Raw genomic sequence first — 16,436 nt, 5'->3', positions numbered from 1 at the left:
AATGGGTGTGCCTTCGCTGAAGGTTGGGCATCGGGCTGGAAACTCAGCACTATAAAAATCGACTGCCAATCATTAGCGGACCGGAGTTCCACTGTGGCAACCCCTAACCGGGAAAAGCCGAAAAGACAAACAACAACAACAACATTATTTAAAATGTTTTAGAGGACTGCAAATGAATCACTGATAGATTGTGAGGGAGACACAGTATCCAGTCCCAGCTAACCGATGTAAGGTGATTACTCAGGTCATTGTATTATTATATGCAATCATTTGACAATGCTTTCATGATGCTGGTGTTCATATAAATGCAGTGGGGTGGGGCTCCCTTTTAGGTAACTTACTTCATTGCTGAGAAGACTTTTGGCATGGTGGAATTTTTTTTTTGCCATCTTGTTTTGTAAAGGAATTTATAAGAAGGCTTGAGGGTGATTTATTAGGGGGCTGAAGCAAAAGTAAAAATAAGAGCTAGACTATCTTAAAGGTTTACTTTGGAAAATGGAACAAGGCAGGAGTGCTCATTGTCCATTCTATTATTTTAACTCTGCTGGTCGCCTTTTGCACAGCAGCTATAAAGAACCCAGATTGGAGATTATGTGTCTAAAAGGGTAAAGCAAAGATCTTGCCTTTTTGCTGGTGAACTCTTGGTCTGCCTTGGATACTCAGGCAATGATTCAGGAAAAATAATTGATGAGTTTTGTATATTTGGAACAGTCTTGGAATACTTGATTAATAAGGCCAAAACTAAAGCCATATTTTCCAGTTCAAAGTTTGAACGATAAATACCCACACAAGTAGGGACAAGGCTATTTATAACTGAGTACATATGTAGAGACCACCTTACAGAATGTGATCACTATGTTGTACAATTCCAACAGAGAAAATACTCAGATTTTTTTTTTACCTATTTGAAGACTTTACTGTTGGCTCTACTGTAGTGGGTCCAGGCACTTCATACATTTGTCTTGCCAAAAGTATTGCACTTATCCCAGACTGTTCTACGGTAACAGGGACAGTTGTTTCAGCGAACAACAACTAACTTTATATGGAATGATAAAGAAGGCTTGGGTAGATTTATAGAAGATCACCCTCCCAGTGGAAGCGGCAGACGTGCATGTCCCCAGAACCATGTTATAGGGTTGGTCAGGTTATCTTGTCTTCTGAATTACTGAGACAAGGATAAGAGGTGCACCGGAAGAGAACCAGTTTATTGCAAGAATGGGTAGTCTTATAAATTTGCAATTGTCTATCTTGGATTAGTGCCTGAAAGACAAGGGAGATTATCTTCCCACTACTATTGGAAAATGAGAAGTGGAATGCAGTAAGGACTAAAATGTGGACAATGTTGGGGAATTCAGTCCTGCAAGATTTTTTAACCATGTTGGAGTTGAAAGAGAAATGTCTAATTGGTTGTCAAGGATCCCTAACCTACTCTTGTATATTGGGAACAGATATTTTCAGAGGTGGGATTGAGGACTTGAGAACAGTATAAGGGATAAATCTGATTTGCCCCAAGCTAATTTCATCAGGCACAGACAACTAATTTGCATGTTCTCTAAATAGAAAGGCTGACAAAGCCTGATCTAAATAAAGCACACATGGTTGTAGAGTTTATATCTGCTAGGAGTGACTACCCACATATTAACTATCAGGTGGGTTGCATGAAAAATATTGATCTCTAGCAATACTGATGAATGAGGCTCTGATGTGAGCTTCGGAGTGGGACCTCAGGACTCATTTACCTAGAAAACACTGGATTTTCACCAACTATGCTACTAAGGCTTTGCAAAGAAATGTACAAACAAATACATTTTCTAGCATAGTAGACTGGACAAGTTATTCCCTGGTGTGGATCTCATCTGTTGTAAATGTACTGAGGCAGTTTTAGGAAGCTGCCTTCATATCTTTCGGGAGTGTATTCTACTAGATGTGCTAAAGGGAGCCATCCAGAGATTTTGCAATACATTTCGACCAGTACTGACAGGCTGAATCCTCCCTCCTTTTTGATATTTTAATAGCCTAAACAAGTCTGGCTGAAAAAAAATAAGCAATTCCTATTGGGATGTCTAATGTTAGCTAGTAAAATGCATTTACCAGAGGGTACCGAATCATGACTGGCTCCATGGAAGAAGATTAAAAGTAGATTATGAGGGAAACTATACACTCTGGAAATAAATATCACTTAGTAGCTCAGCACGAAAAAGGGCGAGTCATCAGTAAATAGACCTCTCTGTACTGACTGTGAAGAGCAAATAATGATGTGGTGTTTCCTCTGCCTGGAGCCAGGTTAAGGGTTGTTGGATATAATATTTTCTGAGGTCGTTTATCCTCCAATGTAGCTTATGATGGAGAATGTAGTGGATTTTAGTCCCAATGGCTTTAATGAGCAGATAACTTTTTCAATGTTTATCAAATGTTTCAGTGCATTTTGTGATGTTAAAAATGTTCTAATTTTTTTCTTCTCCTTTTAAGTACTGGGTCGGTTAAACTTATAAATAACTTTCTTATTGTTATATAACAACATACTATGATGTGCATATAGAAAGTAAAATACAACAGTGCAAATTGTGCAAGTATGCAATGCATAAAACTGAAAAAGAAAGCAATTTGTGATCAGTTTGTACATATTCATAGCAGTGATAAGAAAACATGGATGTATATGAGTACAGGACAAATGTAACAGTATATGAGTACAGAACAAGTGCAGCAGTTGATTACTTATGTGCATTAGGAAGAGCTAAGCACAGGAAGATGTGTGAGGATTATATGCAAAACTAGAATGAGAAGGTGGGAGAAAACTGAGAGAGCAAGTGCATATTACAAGTTCTACAGTTTTACCTGAATACAGTGATTCCACTTTACATATTCTAATTGTTAGTTCCTTCACAGTGTTTGCATTAAAGGTCTTACGCATATGAAATCTGAAAACTTTGTAACCACACTATAAAAAATTGTAATCAATTTATTAAATCATGGAAGGCTGGTGTTTCAGCTAGTTTGCATCTGATTTATAAATACCACTTCAGTTCTCCCCTGAAAAGAGGCTACTAGGCTAGTGGGACTAACCTGGTCAGCAAAGGATAACCAGCAAATATATAATACATAAATAATTAATTAGCTAGCTAGTTAGCTATTCCTGTTTGTATGTCAAAAAGCCACAAATAAGTTTCTATCCACAATGGAGTTGCTTGTTTCACTGCCTTCCTCACCTTTGTCAACCTCTGACCTTTCCTTATCCTCTTCACTTCTATTGTTCCTTCTCCCCTCAGTTTTTTCCTGCTGTGCCCCCCCTTTACTCTCTTCCCATCCTTCTGCACCCTTGTTCTTCCTGTTTTGTTCTCTTAAACACATTCACTGTCCTTCTCTTTCCAGTTTTGCAGTGATGGCATACTCATCCACAAACCTTATTTCTTGCAAACAATTGTGCTTCATAGCCATCTATACTTCTTGTCATTAGGGCCACTGGAAGGCTTTTCTCTAACTGGGTGCAGAGATAATTACTGAATGCTTCCTGCTTGGACCTTAACATATACCTTCTGCCAGACTGAACATTCTGGACTTGAAGCCAGGAGTCATCAACAGGTGGGGGTAGTGGGGTGCTGATGGTGGTGGTGCTGATGTCACCTATGATGTTCAACGCCTCCTTAAGTGCATAGTACATTCGCAGCATCTCATCCCGCCGCTGAGCTTGTTCAGCAGATTCTTCCATTAATGTGTTCTGGTCTCCACAGGAATACAGGTTGGCCAGCAACTCCGAATGGATGAATTCCTTTGTCTGTAAAGAAAAACAAACAACAGAAGAATTAAAACATTTAATCTGATGTGCATTAAGTAGACAACTACAATTTAGTACTGCTTCGATTGGATGGCAAAATGCTAAAATGGCTTTACATGTCAGGAAATAATTTGGACCGTCCAATCACTTACTAGTGTAAATAACTAGGTACAAATTTCTGTATTAGGACATAAACATTGTGGTAATTCATGTATGTAGGCGATCCAGAATCCCTTTACTAACCCAGAAATTTAATTAACGATGAACTGCTTTAGATTAGTATAAATCTCTGGTGTAAATGATTTACAAAATGTGAGGAAGAAGCTAATATAAGGGTTTACCTTCATAAGTGCATTATGCACTTGTGCGACTCCACTTTGTGCAAAAGGGGGTTTGCAAAGTTGTTAAACCTCTATAAAAAACTGTCCGAATGTGCAATGGGTGAATGCACATTGGCATTTGCTCATTGTAGATTCGACATTATGAGTGCAGATTGCACTATAACGGGGATTGGGAAATGATCCTATTCCCCACTGTAATGTGATCTTGGAGTTGGTATACTAAAGTAGGGGGGGTGTAGGGGGGCTTGCTCCCCTGCATTACGATGTGTCTTCGACATTTTAGTTTGAAAGTCAGTGAGTCAGCTGCTCGATTTGCTGACTTTTGAACTTCTGAGAATGTCGAAGCTTGAATTTCACACATTTGGTACGCCCAAATGCACGATCGATATTGTCTGTTACAACAATATGAAGGTAAACCTAATATAAGAGCATAAATGAAAGAAAATGCCAATACAGAAATATAAATCATTTCCACTTCTAACTGTCTACATATAATGCATGCAGCTGTTATGTCATGACAGTGGCTCTTATTGAGTAAAACAGCAGCTGACTTCAGCAGGATATGACATCACAGGTGCATTTGGTATAAACATTTTGTCACTTTATACATCAGCAATTATATGACTGTTTTAGATGGTCCAGATTGATACTTATCAGACCAGAAGTCCTGGGGGACTATAACTGATGAAAATATTTTTAAGTGAACTTACCTCCTCTGTATCTTTTACAAAAGGGACATCCCTGTCATGAACTCATGTCACATTTTGAACAATATGGGAACACGTCCAGCAGAAATGACTACAGAAGACCATACCATGCCTCTTCAATAAAAAAAGGGTAAGGTGGGACCCGGAAATCTAAGAACTTACTGGCCTAACCTCTGTGGTGAGAAAACTGTATGACTTAAAATAAAGTTCACTTCCTCATGATGACTTGCTGCTTCATTTTTTAGTGTGGCCTCATCCAAGGTCATTCTTGAATAACTAGCTACATAGAATTTCCCAGTATCTCTCCCCCTTGCTTAGCTCCAAAAGACTGGTAGCTGTAAAATGCACCTGAAAAAAAAAGTTTTGTGCATGGCTTTCCATGAAGATCTTCTACACAAATAGCCACCCAAATCAGATTCCAGAGATTGAGTTGAGTCAGAAAATGGTCTTTGAACCACATGAAGGTGATAATTAAGAAAATCCTTCCTTGCTGGAGACCAAGTAAACTCAAATTAAATTATGAAATGAATTGTTCTTGGTCCTTTGCTTTTCTGACCTCTTGACTTTAGTATCATACAGAGAATCTAAAGCTAAATGTCTCCTTTTGCTAGTAATACAAAAGTAACTAGGTGTCTGATGCCCCCATACTGGCCTACCCACTCCACCCAGACTTAGAGTTCATTTGTAACTGGATAGATGTCTGAGGAGGTCACTAAATCCTCTGAAACAGTGGCTTCTAGCTGAACTTTATACAAATTCATCCTTCTGTAGTGAAGGCTACAGGAAAATATGTGATGCCCACATTATGCTAGAACTTGGACTTTCTACTCACACACACACACATACATATACATACACACACACACACACACACACACACACACACACACACACACACACACACACACACACACACACATATACATACACATACACACACACACACGTACACACAGACACACATACACACACAAAGACACACACACACATATACATACATACACATACACACACAGACACACATACACACATACACACACAGACATACACACAGACACACATACACACACATACACACACACACACACAGACACACATACACACACAAAGACACACACACACACATATACATACATACACATACACACACAGACACACATATATATATATATATATATATATATATATATATATATATATATATATATATCTTTATGTGTATATGTGTGTTTCTAGTAGTTCCTCCCACCATGTATGTGTTCATGGTTGAAAATGGCCTCTTGGCATGGTTGGGATGGCCATGCTTATCTACATGTTGAGCACTTTCTTGAATTTCTCAGCTGTGTAGATGGCTTCCTGGGGTGGTTCTAGGGACAGTCTGTGTGTGGCTAATTAGCATATGCCTCTCCCTCAAAATGTATAAAAAAGAGAGAAGTATTCCGGCAATTTCTCTCAATATTTTTTGTTTTAGTACTTTACCGGCTTTATCTAAGTGGCGGAACTTAATTTTGTCTCCCTCAGAATGCCTCATTATCTTTGCACATGACCAATGGGCCAGTCCTTTGTGGTGCTGCACGTCTTCAAATTGGAGGACTTTCAGCCCTGCATAAGAGTGCTTTGTGAATGCAAAAAACTACTGCGACATGTACACAGCCATTTACATGTTGTGGTAGGTTTATGAGTCTAGCCCGTTGTTTAAACATGTTTTTGTATTGGAGTAAATCTCCCCACAAAATGTCTTTGCTCTCTTGCACTTAATATAATCAAATCTAAGGTCACTATATCTTGGAGGAAAGGAAATTTACTCATGCAGTGCAGAGTCTGATGAATTACATTAGTCAGACTATTGTTTCTTGCACTGCTGTTCTACTAAACAGTAAAAAAATAAGTACTTAGAGATATTTGTCTGTTGTGTGTATCAAGTGGAACTGAATGGAATATATGGAAATAACTGCTCATTTCATCACATGCTTAAACTTACAATGCTCTGAACACGACAGTAATCAGTCTGCTTAGAGATCCTTTTTATGACTGTTTTAAAAAAACATGATTAGATTAAGTCCTAGACTTTCTCAAAAAAAAAATATGCCACAGAACTTCAAGGAGGACTGAGATAAATAAAGATGAACAAGAAAAAGATATTCAGCAGAAACGGATGGTATCATTTCAGTACACACACACACGCACACACACACACACACACACACACACACACACACACACACACACACACACACACACACACACACACACACACACACACACACACACACACACACACACACACACACACACACACACACACACACAGACACACACGCACACACACACACACACACACACACACACACACACACACACACACACACACACCTGGTGAAACACCCAGTTCTGATGACAGAATGGGGACAAGTAAGGAGGGTAATAAAACAGTGCAGGGTCTGCATCAAGAACTAGATGGATAGGAATAATAAAAAAAAACAAGTATAATCCTGAGAAAAAGCACAAGGCAATGGACCGAACAAAGTCTTTTAAATGCTTGAAAATAAACATGTGTAGTTATAGCGTATTTCAAAAAAGAGGTATATCAAAAGAAAACCCACTTTGAAGACAGATGGTAAACAGCTGTGGGGGTATATGAGGCAACGTTTTTAGACACAGGGGAAGACAGCACAAGGAACACCCTTCCTAAGGAGGCTTTGATGGTAAAAACATATAAATAAAGGGAAGTTTAGGAATGTATAGAACAAAGGGCAGTTCTTATGGTGGTGGTGATTATACTACGAATTAGCTGGGATTTGTAGCGTATCTAACAGAAAGGTTAATGGGAGTCTAGGTATGTTCTGCCAGATCTACTGTTAGAATTTCTTTTTCTGCATTTCTACGACTATTATTTTAATGCGGCACCACTACCTCTAATCTGGCTAAGTGGACTACAAATTAATTTCAAATAAATACTTCTTACTGAAAAATAATAAATGAATAAAATCAAAAGCAAATATTTGTGATTCAGCCAGAATCAAGAGTCAGTTCTGTGTACTACCAGCAGCAGGAAACACGGCTGAGAAGGATGCAGTGTGTGTGCGTGACACTGGTGACACAGTTATGGTTTCAGTTACTTTACTGCTGTATTCAACATTTGGAAAAAGCTCCTTAGATTAAAAACATAATAAATTCACTTGTCATACTGAGACATGGCTCTGTACTTACAGTGTTACCCAGAGAAATTAAATAAATGGGTAAATAAACATAACACATACCTATTTTATTCCATTTCTCCATCTCAAACATATTATTATGAAACCCTAAATTATCTATGCCTGTTTTGCAGAAAATGAATGAATTCAACAATTACTGAATTGTTACCCCCCTCACAGTCTCAAAACTCTATCACTTATGTTTGTGTCCACATAGATCAGAGTTTCATCTGCTATTAGCATGTAAAAAACATAAGAACAGCACTAAAAAACACTAGGGATTCTCTGTCTTGTGCTTTTTTTCTGTCTTCTGTTTTAACGTGAGTGCATTTCATGATATCACATAAAAGCAGTTGCAAATTATGTTCTCAAATAACATTTAAAATCAATACTGTATCAATTTAGTATTTAGTATGTCTCAGCTCATACACACTACTCTGAATTATACTGAATGTGGTCTCATAATGTCTCACTTTCAAAGGTTTTCTTGATGTTTACAAACTTTAAGTACTCATATTTTTGGACCATTCTTCTTGAGAAACCACGCTAAACTAGTTCCTACAGATAATAGCAACCAAATGTATGTTAAGACAGTACTTACCCAGCTAGTTTTAGCTTTTTACTCATAATGTGCACTCTTATGTGTATCATATGCCAGATAAATAATTAAAATCCCAGTTCTGTTTGCACCTCAGTAAGGTTCTTTCCATTCATATTAGTTCTGAACAGCTGTTGTTAAAACAATTAACTTTTACACTAAAGGCTCTGCTATTTGTGGTTAATCTGACTCTGATTTAGTCACATGACCATATGTTTTTACTTGTAAGTATGACATTGATTAAGTGAACCTTCAACTCTGTAGACCTATTTAAGGTAACAAATCTACAAAATTTCTGTGATTTGGAGCAGAACGTTTGCACTTTTGCAAACTGCTTCTGCATTAAACTAGTGGGAAATACAAATTTTTCATCCAGTGGTGAAATGAGCTGCTATGGAGCTTTGCACTGTCACCTAGAGTTCAAAACTACTATGCGTATCTTTAGCCTATCTGTGCACCTTAACCAATGATATCCAGTTAATTTCTTACATTCACTTGTGGCTCAAGGCCACGATACCTACATTGTTGATCATGAGGTGCATGATGGTTTTGGGCATGAGGTCACGGATAGTCTTGTTCACGATACCCATGTAGGAATCCACGAGGTTACGGATTGTTTCCACCTGTCTTTCCAGCTGGGGGTCCATGGAGTGCATGAAATTGTCTGAGCCATTCTCCTCTGATTCACTTTGCTGCCAAGGAGGGAAATGGGAGAAAACAGCATAACTGTAGCCTTCTGAACTTTACAGAAGAAACATTAAATATGCTCTGCTATTAACAAAGAACATTAAACTGACAGAAAGACAGAAAAGACAGAGATGCATTAGCAGAAAAGCAAAGAATAAAAAGTTTACTCTTAGTTTAGAAGTTCTGGAGACAAAGCAAATATACTTAGAGTCCTATATTAATTCACCTCCAATTATTTTAATCCTATCTTCCATTAATACCTGAAAAAATACATATGTGAACAAATAACTGAAAAAGTCATGCACCATTACCCCAAACTAAGAAAAGCATGTGCCCCCCCCAAAAAAAAGATATGGAGGTCCTTATCATTAGCAAAATGGAATACAGTGTGTCTTTATCTCCATCTACAAGCTATATTTTTATATATTTATATATTAAAATGGATTCAGAATAATTATATCTACTGCTATAGTCTACAAACTGAATGATATAAACAAATGTAACTAACATTGCTAACACGGTGTTTTAAACCAGCAGCTGGTTACAACAGCAGCATCACTTCAGAAACACACACACACTGAGCTTTAGTATATACTGTTATAGTCCCGTAAATGTATGCCTAACCCCTAGGTATTGAGATGAACTGAGGTTAGCCCATTAATGGTGAAATAAAATATTCACCTCTAGCACTAGTGACCCAGATTTGATAATGATCTTGGAAGTCACAATGACTGACCACAGTGGTGGAGGTGGGAGCTGATCATTCAAGGGGAGATACTCTTTCTTCTTTAGGGAAAGTGGTATGAATCTATGTTTTTTGCTGTGTTTTAGTGGAGTACAGCACTCATAATGCAACACAGATATTTCAGGGACAGCAGGAGCAGATATAAATGTATCAGTTTACATTCTGAAACACTGAAGAAGAAAAAAAAGAGAGCTCAGGCATCCTATGGTCTGATAATCCTCACTGGGTCATTTAAAGAGAAGAATTTACAAATCCCAGGAGGTAAAGTCTAAAGAACTATAATCTGGATATCTGTGGTAGGAGAATCCAGATATCTACACTTCCACTAAAACAAAGTGGAATAATAGTTTAGTATGAAGGATGTTGCAAACCCACTCCACTCATCTGCTAGTTTAGCTATGCAGCAGAAAGAAAACTTCCTATGGAATGATGACATTGATTTGAATAGAAAATGCACTGGTGAAGGTAAGAACCTGCCATGCTTTCTGGAAAGGAAAGAACAGAGAAGGCCAAAATGAAGATGGAATTTGTAGCAAAGTAATATGAAGTGAAGCCCACAGACAAATATATATACGACTAAAAACTTACTTTGTCCTTCTCCTGCAATTTCAGTTTGTCCAGGCAGCATTAAAAGAAAAAAAGTTTAGAGAGGGAAAGAAAGATAAAAGATTACTTTAGAGTATTCTAAAATCTTCTAAAAATCAACCACTTGTCAAAAAACAAAGCATTAAACAAGTGCAGAAATTTAGGACACCATGAAGAAAACTTCCTCAAAAACCTTTTGTTTAAGTACTAAGCAGATACGTTTAAATCCGTCGATTACTAGAATAAACTGAATTATGCATATTGCTATTCTATTATAATTTGTATAACTTTGTTTGGGTCCCATGGTAGCTGTAACTTCAGCTGCTGACTGATACCCCTCTTAAATGTCAGCATTCCCTGCTTGGACTAACTCTTCATTCTATAGGTCAGCTAGCCCTACTGCTACTAAAGGGATGAGTTAGTTTCTGTATGGAGATTTGGAGGAGACATACAGGAGAGCAGGGCATTTCAGTTGCAGCATCACTCATACTGCTATGGACTTTCTGTAGCCATCCCCAGTGTGCTTGGCTACATCCTCAGGTGAGTCTTCAATGGCACATTTAGGGAGCATTCCCTTCCTCCGTGGTGACATGCTCTCATTAACTGCCCACCTAATATGTGACTTCCAGTCATCTTCCCACTTCAGCAGTTGATAGTGTGATCCATGTATTTCCCCACAGGGATATTCCATGTCACTGACAAGCAGTCAGTATTTTATCATTTCTTTTTTATTTGGTGTTGCCTCCTCCACTGCCTGGGCCACTGTAATAACCCAGGTCATCTGGGCTACAGCCAAGGATACATCTGCAACAATTTGGTTTTGTAAAAGGGACAGCCTGTCTTATAAACCTGGTAAACATCCTCAAAAAGGTAACAAAACCCATAGACAGCAGTCACCAAGGAAACACAATATACGTTGATTTTGTCAAGGCATTTGACACCATTCACCATGCTAGCATAACCAATGCACTAAATGTTTTACAAATAGACCCCTATGTGGTAAGATGGGTACTACATTAGCTAAAAGACAGAACCCACATGATACGGGTAGCGGAGGCAATGTAAAGAATATCAAGGTGATCAGTGGTGTCCTGCAGGGCTCAGTGCTTGGGCAAGCTTTGTTTGGTACTTACTTTTGTGAGTTTACAGAGTAAAAACCAAGATATATGGCTGCCCAGATGACTACAAACTGGGAGTCACTGTCAAATCCTTCTCTGGCGCAAAAGCCCTCCAGCTGGAACTTGCACTTATAAATGTCTGGTGTGTTGAAAATTGGCTTAAATTAAATGCTAAAATATGCAGCATTGTCACATCTGTCAGACAACCCTCCTCCAACATGTAGCACTGACAATCCCCCACTTCAAAATGGAAAAGTAGTTAGAGACTTGGGAACCTGGGTTGATAATTCCCTCTCCTTTCATCATCATGTAATGATGGTTGTCAGGACATCCTTCTATGTGGCACAGCTGATCACCTAGGGAATACCATTCAGATCTTAACATGTTATTGTCCTTTTGAATTCAGCACTGATCAGACCAATTACAGAATACAACCCCCCCCCCGGGATGTACTTCACAAGACATACTAAAGAGTCAGAAAGACACCAAGGCACCAGTCAAAGAGAATCCCAGGCTTAAAAATCCCTTCACTACCACAAATAGAGTAGTAGTAAGACTATTCCAATTGTCTTCTGTCTTAGAGGCTCCTCAGAGTAAACTTATTTCCTTGCCTTCTGACCCATCAGAGACGTAGCAGCCCATGGTCTTGTATACCTTCACAAATCAAACAGTTCCACAAATACCAGAATAAGGGAGCTAAACCTGCTTCAGCAGCTCAATAAAACAAGGTGGAGAGACAGATTCATTTCTCAGTGTCTCCCGCACCTCTGGAATAGACTTCCCCTGCAGATAAAGCAGTATGATACACTCTCTTCCTTCAAACAGGATGTTGATAATTGGATGGGTATTAAGAAATTCAGCCCCGAGCTTGACTGATCTAGCACTCCTTGACAATGGAGGTTCAGTCTAGGGTGGGAAAAGGCACAGCTTATTGGTCACAAGACTCAGGAGCCTTGAACTTCCTGTGATTTCCATCCCTCTGACTACTAAAATTTGTACAATTTTTGTAGTATTTTGATACTTTGTGTTCAACTTGAAACCATCTCAGGCACTAAAACATCATGTGTTTTAACTTTATTTGGGTATAATTTGTAAAAACTATAAATATTGAAATAAAGCTCTAATACCACAATAAGCTGCAGCTCAAAGACAGAGTACCTTGCCAGTCTTGTAGTGTTAGTATAAGTGACACTGTTCTTCCTTGCTACAGTGTTCCAGTTACACATTACTAATGTACCACTCTTTGCTGTCTCAGGACTTGTGAGTGACTCACTGTTATTTTCTCTGTATCCATGTGAACATTCTATGCTACTAGTGAAACTAAATTATACAATGACCCCCCCATTAATATTCTAAAACGTGCACGCTGATTGGTCAGCATGCACATTGTAAATCAGAGTTATACTAATGGAAAAAGGTCCGGTCGCCCAGACTTTTTCCATTAGTATAACTCTTTTTTTTAAAGCAACGGAGAATGCAAGATCTCCATTGCTTTTCACACACTGTCTCGCTATGTTAAATGAGTTTAACATAGCGAGACAGCTTTAAAAAAGGTAACGGAGATCTTACTATTTCTGTTGCTTTTTTTTAAAGGTGTCTTGCTATGTTAAATGTGTTTAACATTGCGAGACAGCTTTAAAAAAAGCAAAGGAGATTCTCCGTTGCTTTTTTTAAAGCTGTCTTGCTATGTTAAACTCCTTTAACATAGTGAGACACTTTGTAAAAAGCAACAGAGATCTTGCTTTCTCCGTTGCTTTTTTTAAAGCTGTCTCGCTATGTTAAACTTTTGCTTTCTCCGTTGTTTTTGCCCACAGCTCTGATGTACTGCGTAAGCATACATATGCGCAGTACATCAGAACTGCCGTAGAATACCAGACAGCTGCGGAAGGGCAGCAAGGAGGCATTATACAATGCCATTATTTAAGAAAAGTAATTATTTTTTTTTCTTAAATAATGTCATTATAATACAATAACACGCCTGGGTGTGGGTAATGCTGGATTTACCCACGGTTTTCTTTGTTTGGCCACTCGGGCTTCTCCCTTATGACCAAACCACACCAACCGTGGGTAAATCCAGCATTACCCACACCCAGGCGTGGGTTATTGCTATATTAGCAGTGCTGAATCATTATGATGACAACAATAAACAGTATTACTCTACTTTTACAGGTGAATATTAAGGGATGTCTTAGGAATCTCCCATGTTTTCGATCACTGTTCTCAGAACATGTTACTCATCTAATTTTATTAAATGAAGGGTCACTTTATACTTAATTTTTTGTCATATAGGTTTCATTTAAGCTCCAGAAGAAAGATTTCTTAAACATGTACTAATACTATTAACTGAAAACAATGGGCATTTAAAAATAACTGAGTTTGGAATTACACCTACAGATTTTTTTTCTAATAATGACAAAAATGTGCAAGAAAAGACCCTTCATTCCATGCAGTTCAGGTTTGTTTGTAACTTACTTCCATTTCCAAATCATAATATTCACTTCTAACATTACATAACATTGGCAGCAACAGTAACATACAAATATCATAATTTTCTTTGGAAAGGTGCAAATTAATGAAATAGGACAAATGAATGCTTTTGGAGCAGTGATTTTTGTTTTCAAGAAAAAAAATCATTCAACAACTCTAGGCAAGTGAAAAAATGTTAATAAATATTAATTGGGCTAGTTGTAGATTACACTGTTTGAATGTGTTACTGGACTCCTTTCTATTGCTGGGGTTATCTTAAAATATGTCTCATGTTCAGGTGTTAAACAGCAGGAAAAAGATAGGTTTCAAACTCATAACTTTGCCTTGCATGCTATTTGATTCTGAGCAAACCACTTAATGTCCATGTACAATCACAATGAAGATAGATGTAAGAGAAATAGAATAGTTACTCCCTTATCCAAAATGCTGCAAAACACTGGTATTTCAAAAAAAAAAAAATGGTTGCACATGAAAGCAATGCCAAAGCACAGTACAATAACTGTACTTAGCTGAAATTAACAGAAGTGATGTGATATCTTTAAATGAACCAACGTCAGGAGTTGTCTCCTGAAGAAGGGCTTGTCTAAAGCTAGAGTAGTTCATAGGTTCATAGGTTTATACTAGGCTAACTGCCCTAGGGCATTTATAAGCCTAGCCCAAAGTTATGTGGCTTACGCCGCCCCTTATGTTAGAAATACTGTGCCCATTAGTTTGTTGTGCCTCTGTCCAGTAGTGACACAGAGATGATTCCCGGGGTAAACCTACGATCTCCCATCCACCGGTCAAGATTTCTCTTGAACAGAGCCAGCGAGGTGCTCTGCCTCACATGGACCGGGATTTTATTCCACAGCATGGGGAGTCTCTGGGTGATAAATCTATCCCTCCAGCACGTCCTATTTATATCCATGCTAAGGTTTAAGTCTCTTGCTCTAGTGGTTTTGGTGGATTTGGATTTTTTGAGGTGGAGCATGTCCATTAATTCCGGGTTGGTCATGGCCTTGTATGTCAGGCACAGGTCACCTCTGAGCAGACGGTATGCAACTGAATAGAGTTGGAGTTTCTTCAGTCTGGCAGCATATGACAGGTTTTGGAGTCCCTTTATCCTTTTGGTGAGGAACTTTTGGGGTCTCTCCAATTGCTGCAGGTGTCGGGTGAGATACATCCTGAATGGGGCATTGTACTCGATCACTGGTCTGATAAGTGAAGAGTACAGGGGAACAATGACCTCACTTGATCTGGATGTGAATCCCTTCATGATCAGGTGGGCAATGTAGAAGGTCTTTTGAACCACTTTAGCAACGTGAGCGTCAAACGAGGGGCCACTGTCAACCTGGGTCCCCAGGTTCCTGATAACCTCTTCTGTGCTTAGTGGGTTGCCACCTATATGGTAGCTTGGGGTTACCTTGTTTTTCCCGAAGGGTATGACTATACACTTTTTTGCGTTTAACTTCAGGCCATGGCTCTGGCACCAGCTATCAGTTTCCGTGAGACCCCTCTGAAGGATGTTTGTGTCCGATGTACTATCCACTATGGCACCCAGTTTGCAGTCATCCGCAAACTTTGTCAGCCATAGTCCTCCTATGTTTGCCTGTACTTCTGAGAAGTAGATGCCGAACAATAGGGGGCCAAGGACTGAGCCCTGTGGGACTCCACTTGTAACCGGCTTGGAGTCTGACATGGCTCCAGCAACTCTAACCCTGTGGGTTCTGTCCTTTAGCCAGTTTGCAACCCATCTTGTGACATATGGGTTTACAATTAAGCTGGTAAGTTTCTCTATAATACCCGAGTGGGGTATTGTGTCGAAAGCTTTTGCAAGGTCAAGGTAGGCTGTATGGACTGCCTTTCCCTCATCAATGGCCTTGGTGACTGTTTCGAAGAAGTTGACCAAGTTCAAAAGGCAAGATCTGCCCTTGACAAAGCCAAACTGGGTTGGGTCCAAGGTCTGCAAGTCCCCTATGTCCTTGTTTATGAGTTCCATTATGATCCTCTCCATAGCTTTGCAGACCAGGCTTGTTAAGCTTATGGGGCGGTAATTACCAGGGTCCGTAGAGGCACCGCCTTTGTGGAGTGGGACCACAGTTGCCGTACGCCACTCCTTGGGCACATATCCTGTGGTGAGGCTAAGATTAAACAGCTGCCTTATGTGCGGGTTTAGTTCTTCATTGAGTTCATTTAGCACACAGCCGGGGACCCCATCTC

At 39.0% G+C, this 16,436-nt stretch overlaps 1 protein-coding gene across 11 annotated transcripts in view; it reads right to left on the bottom strand.

The window, feature by feature from the left end:
* Window positions 1-16,436, bottom strand: part of DNM1 (dynamin 1) — a 1,092,771-nt gene that overhangs the window by 95,126 nt on the left and 981,209 nt on the right. For 10 of the 11 annotated variants that reach the window (XM_044058862.1, XM_044058871.1, XM_044058872.1 and 7 more), the window contains exons 17-19: window positions 10,636-10,647; window positions 9,137-9,307; window positions 3,531-3,772 (exon numbers count right to left, since the gene is read on the bottom strand). In XM_044058862.1, coding sequence (XP_043914797.1) covers window positions 3,531-3,772; window positions 9,137-9,307; window positions 10,636-10,647 — 425 coding nt within the window. The remainder of the gene's footprint in view (window positions 1-3,530; window positions 3,773-9,136; window positions 9,308-10,635; window positions 10,648-16,436) is intronic. The other variant, XM_044058867.1, reaches the window with a different exon arrangement.

Source organism: Protopterus annectens, chromosome 16.part0, assembly GCF_019279795.1.
Source record: "Protopterus annectens isolate FY-2018-M chromosome 16.part0, PAN1.0, whole genome shotgun sequence".
In the NCBI taxonomy this organism is placed as follows: domain Eukaryota; kingdom Metazoa; phylum Chordata; order Ceratodontiformes; family Protopteridae; genus Protopterus; species Protopterus annectens.
This window is presented reverse-complemented; position numbering and strand designations above follow the sequence as displayed.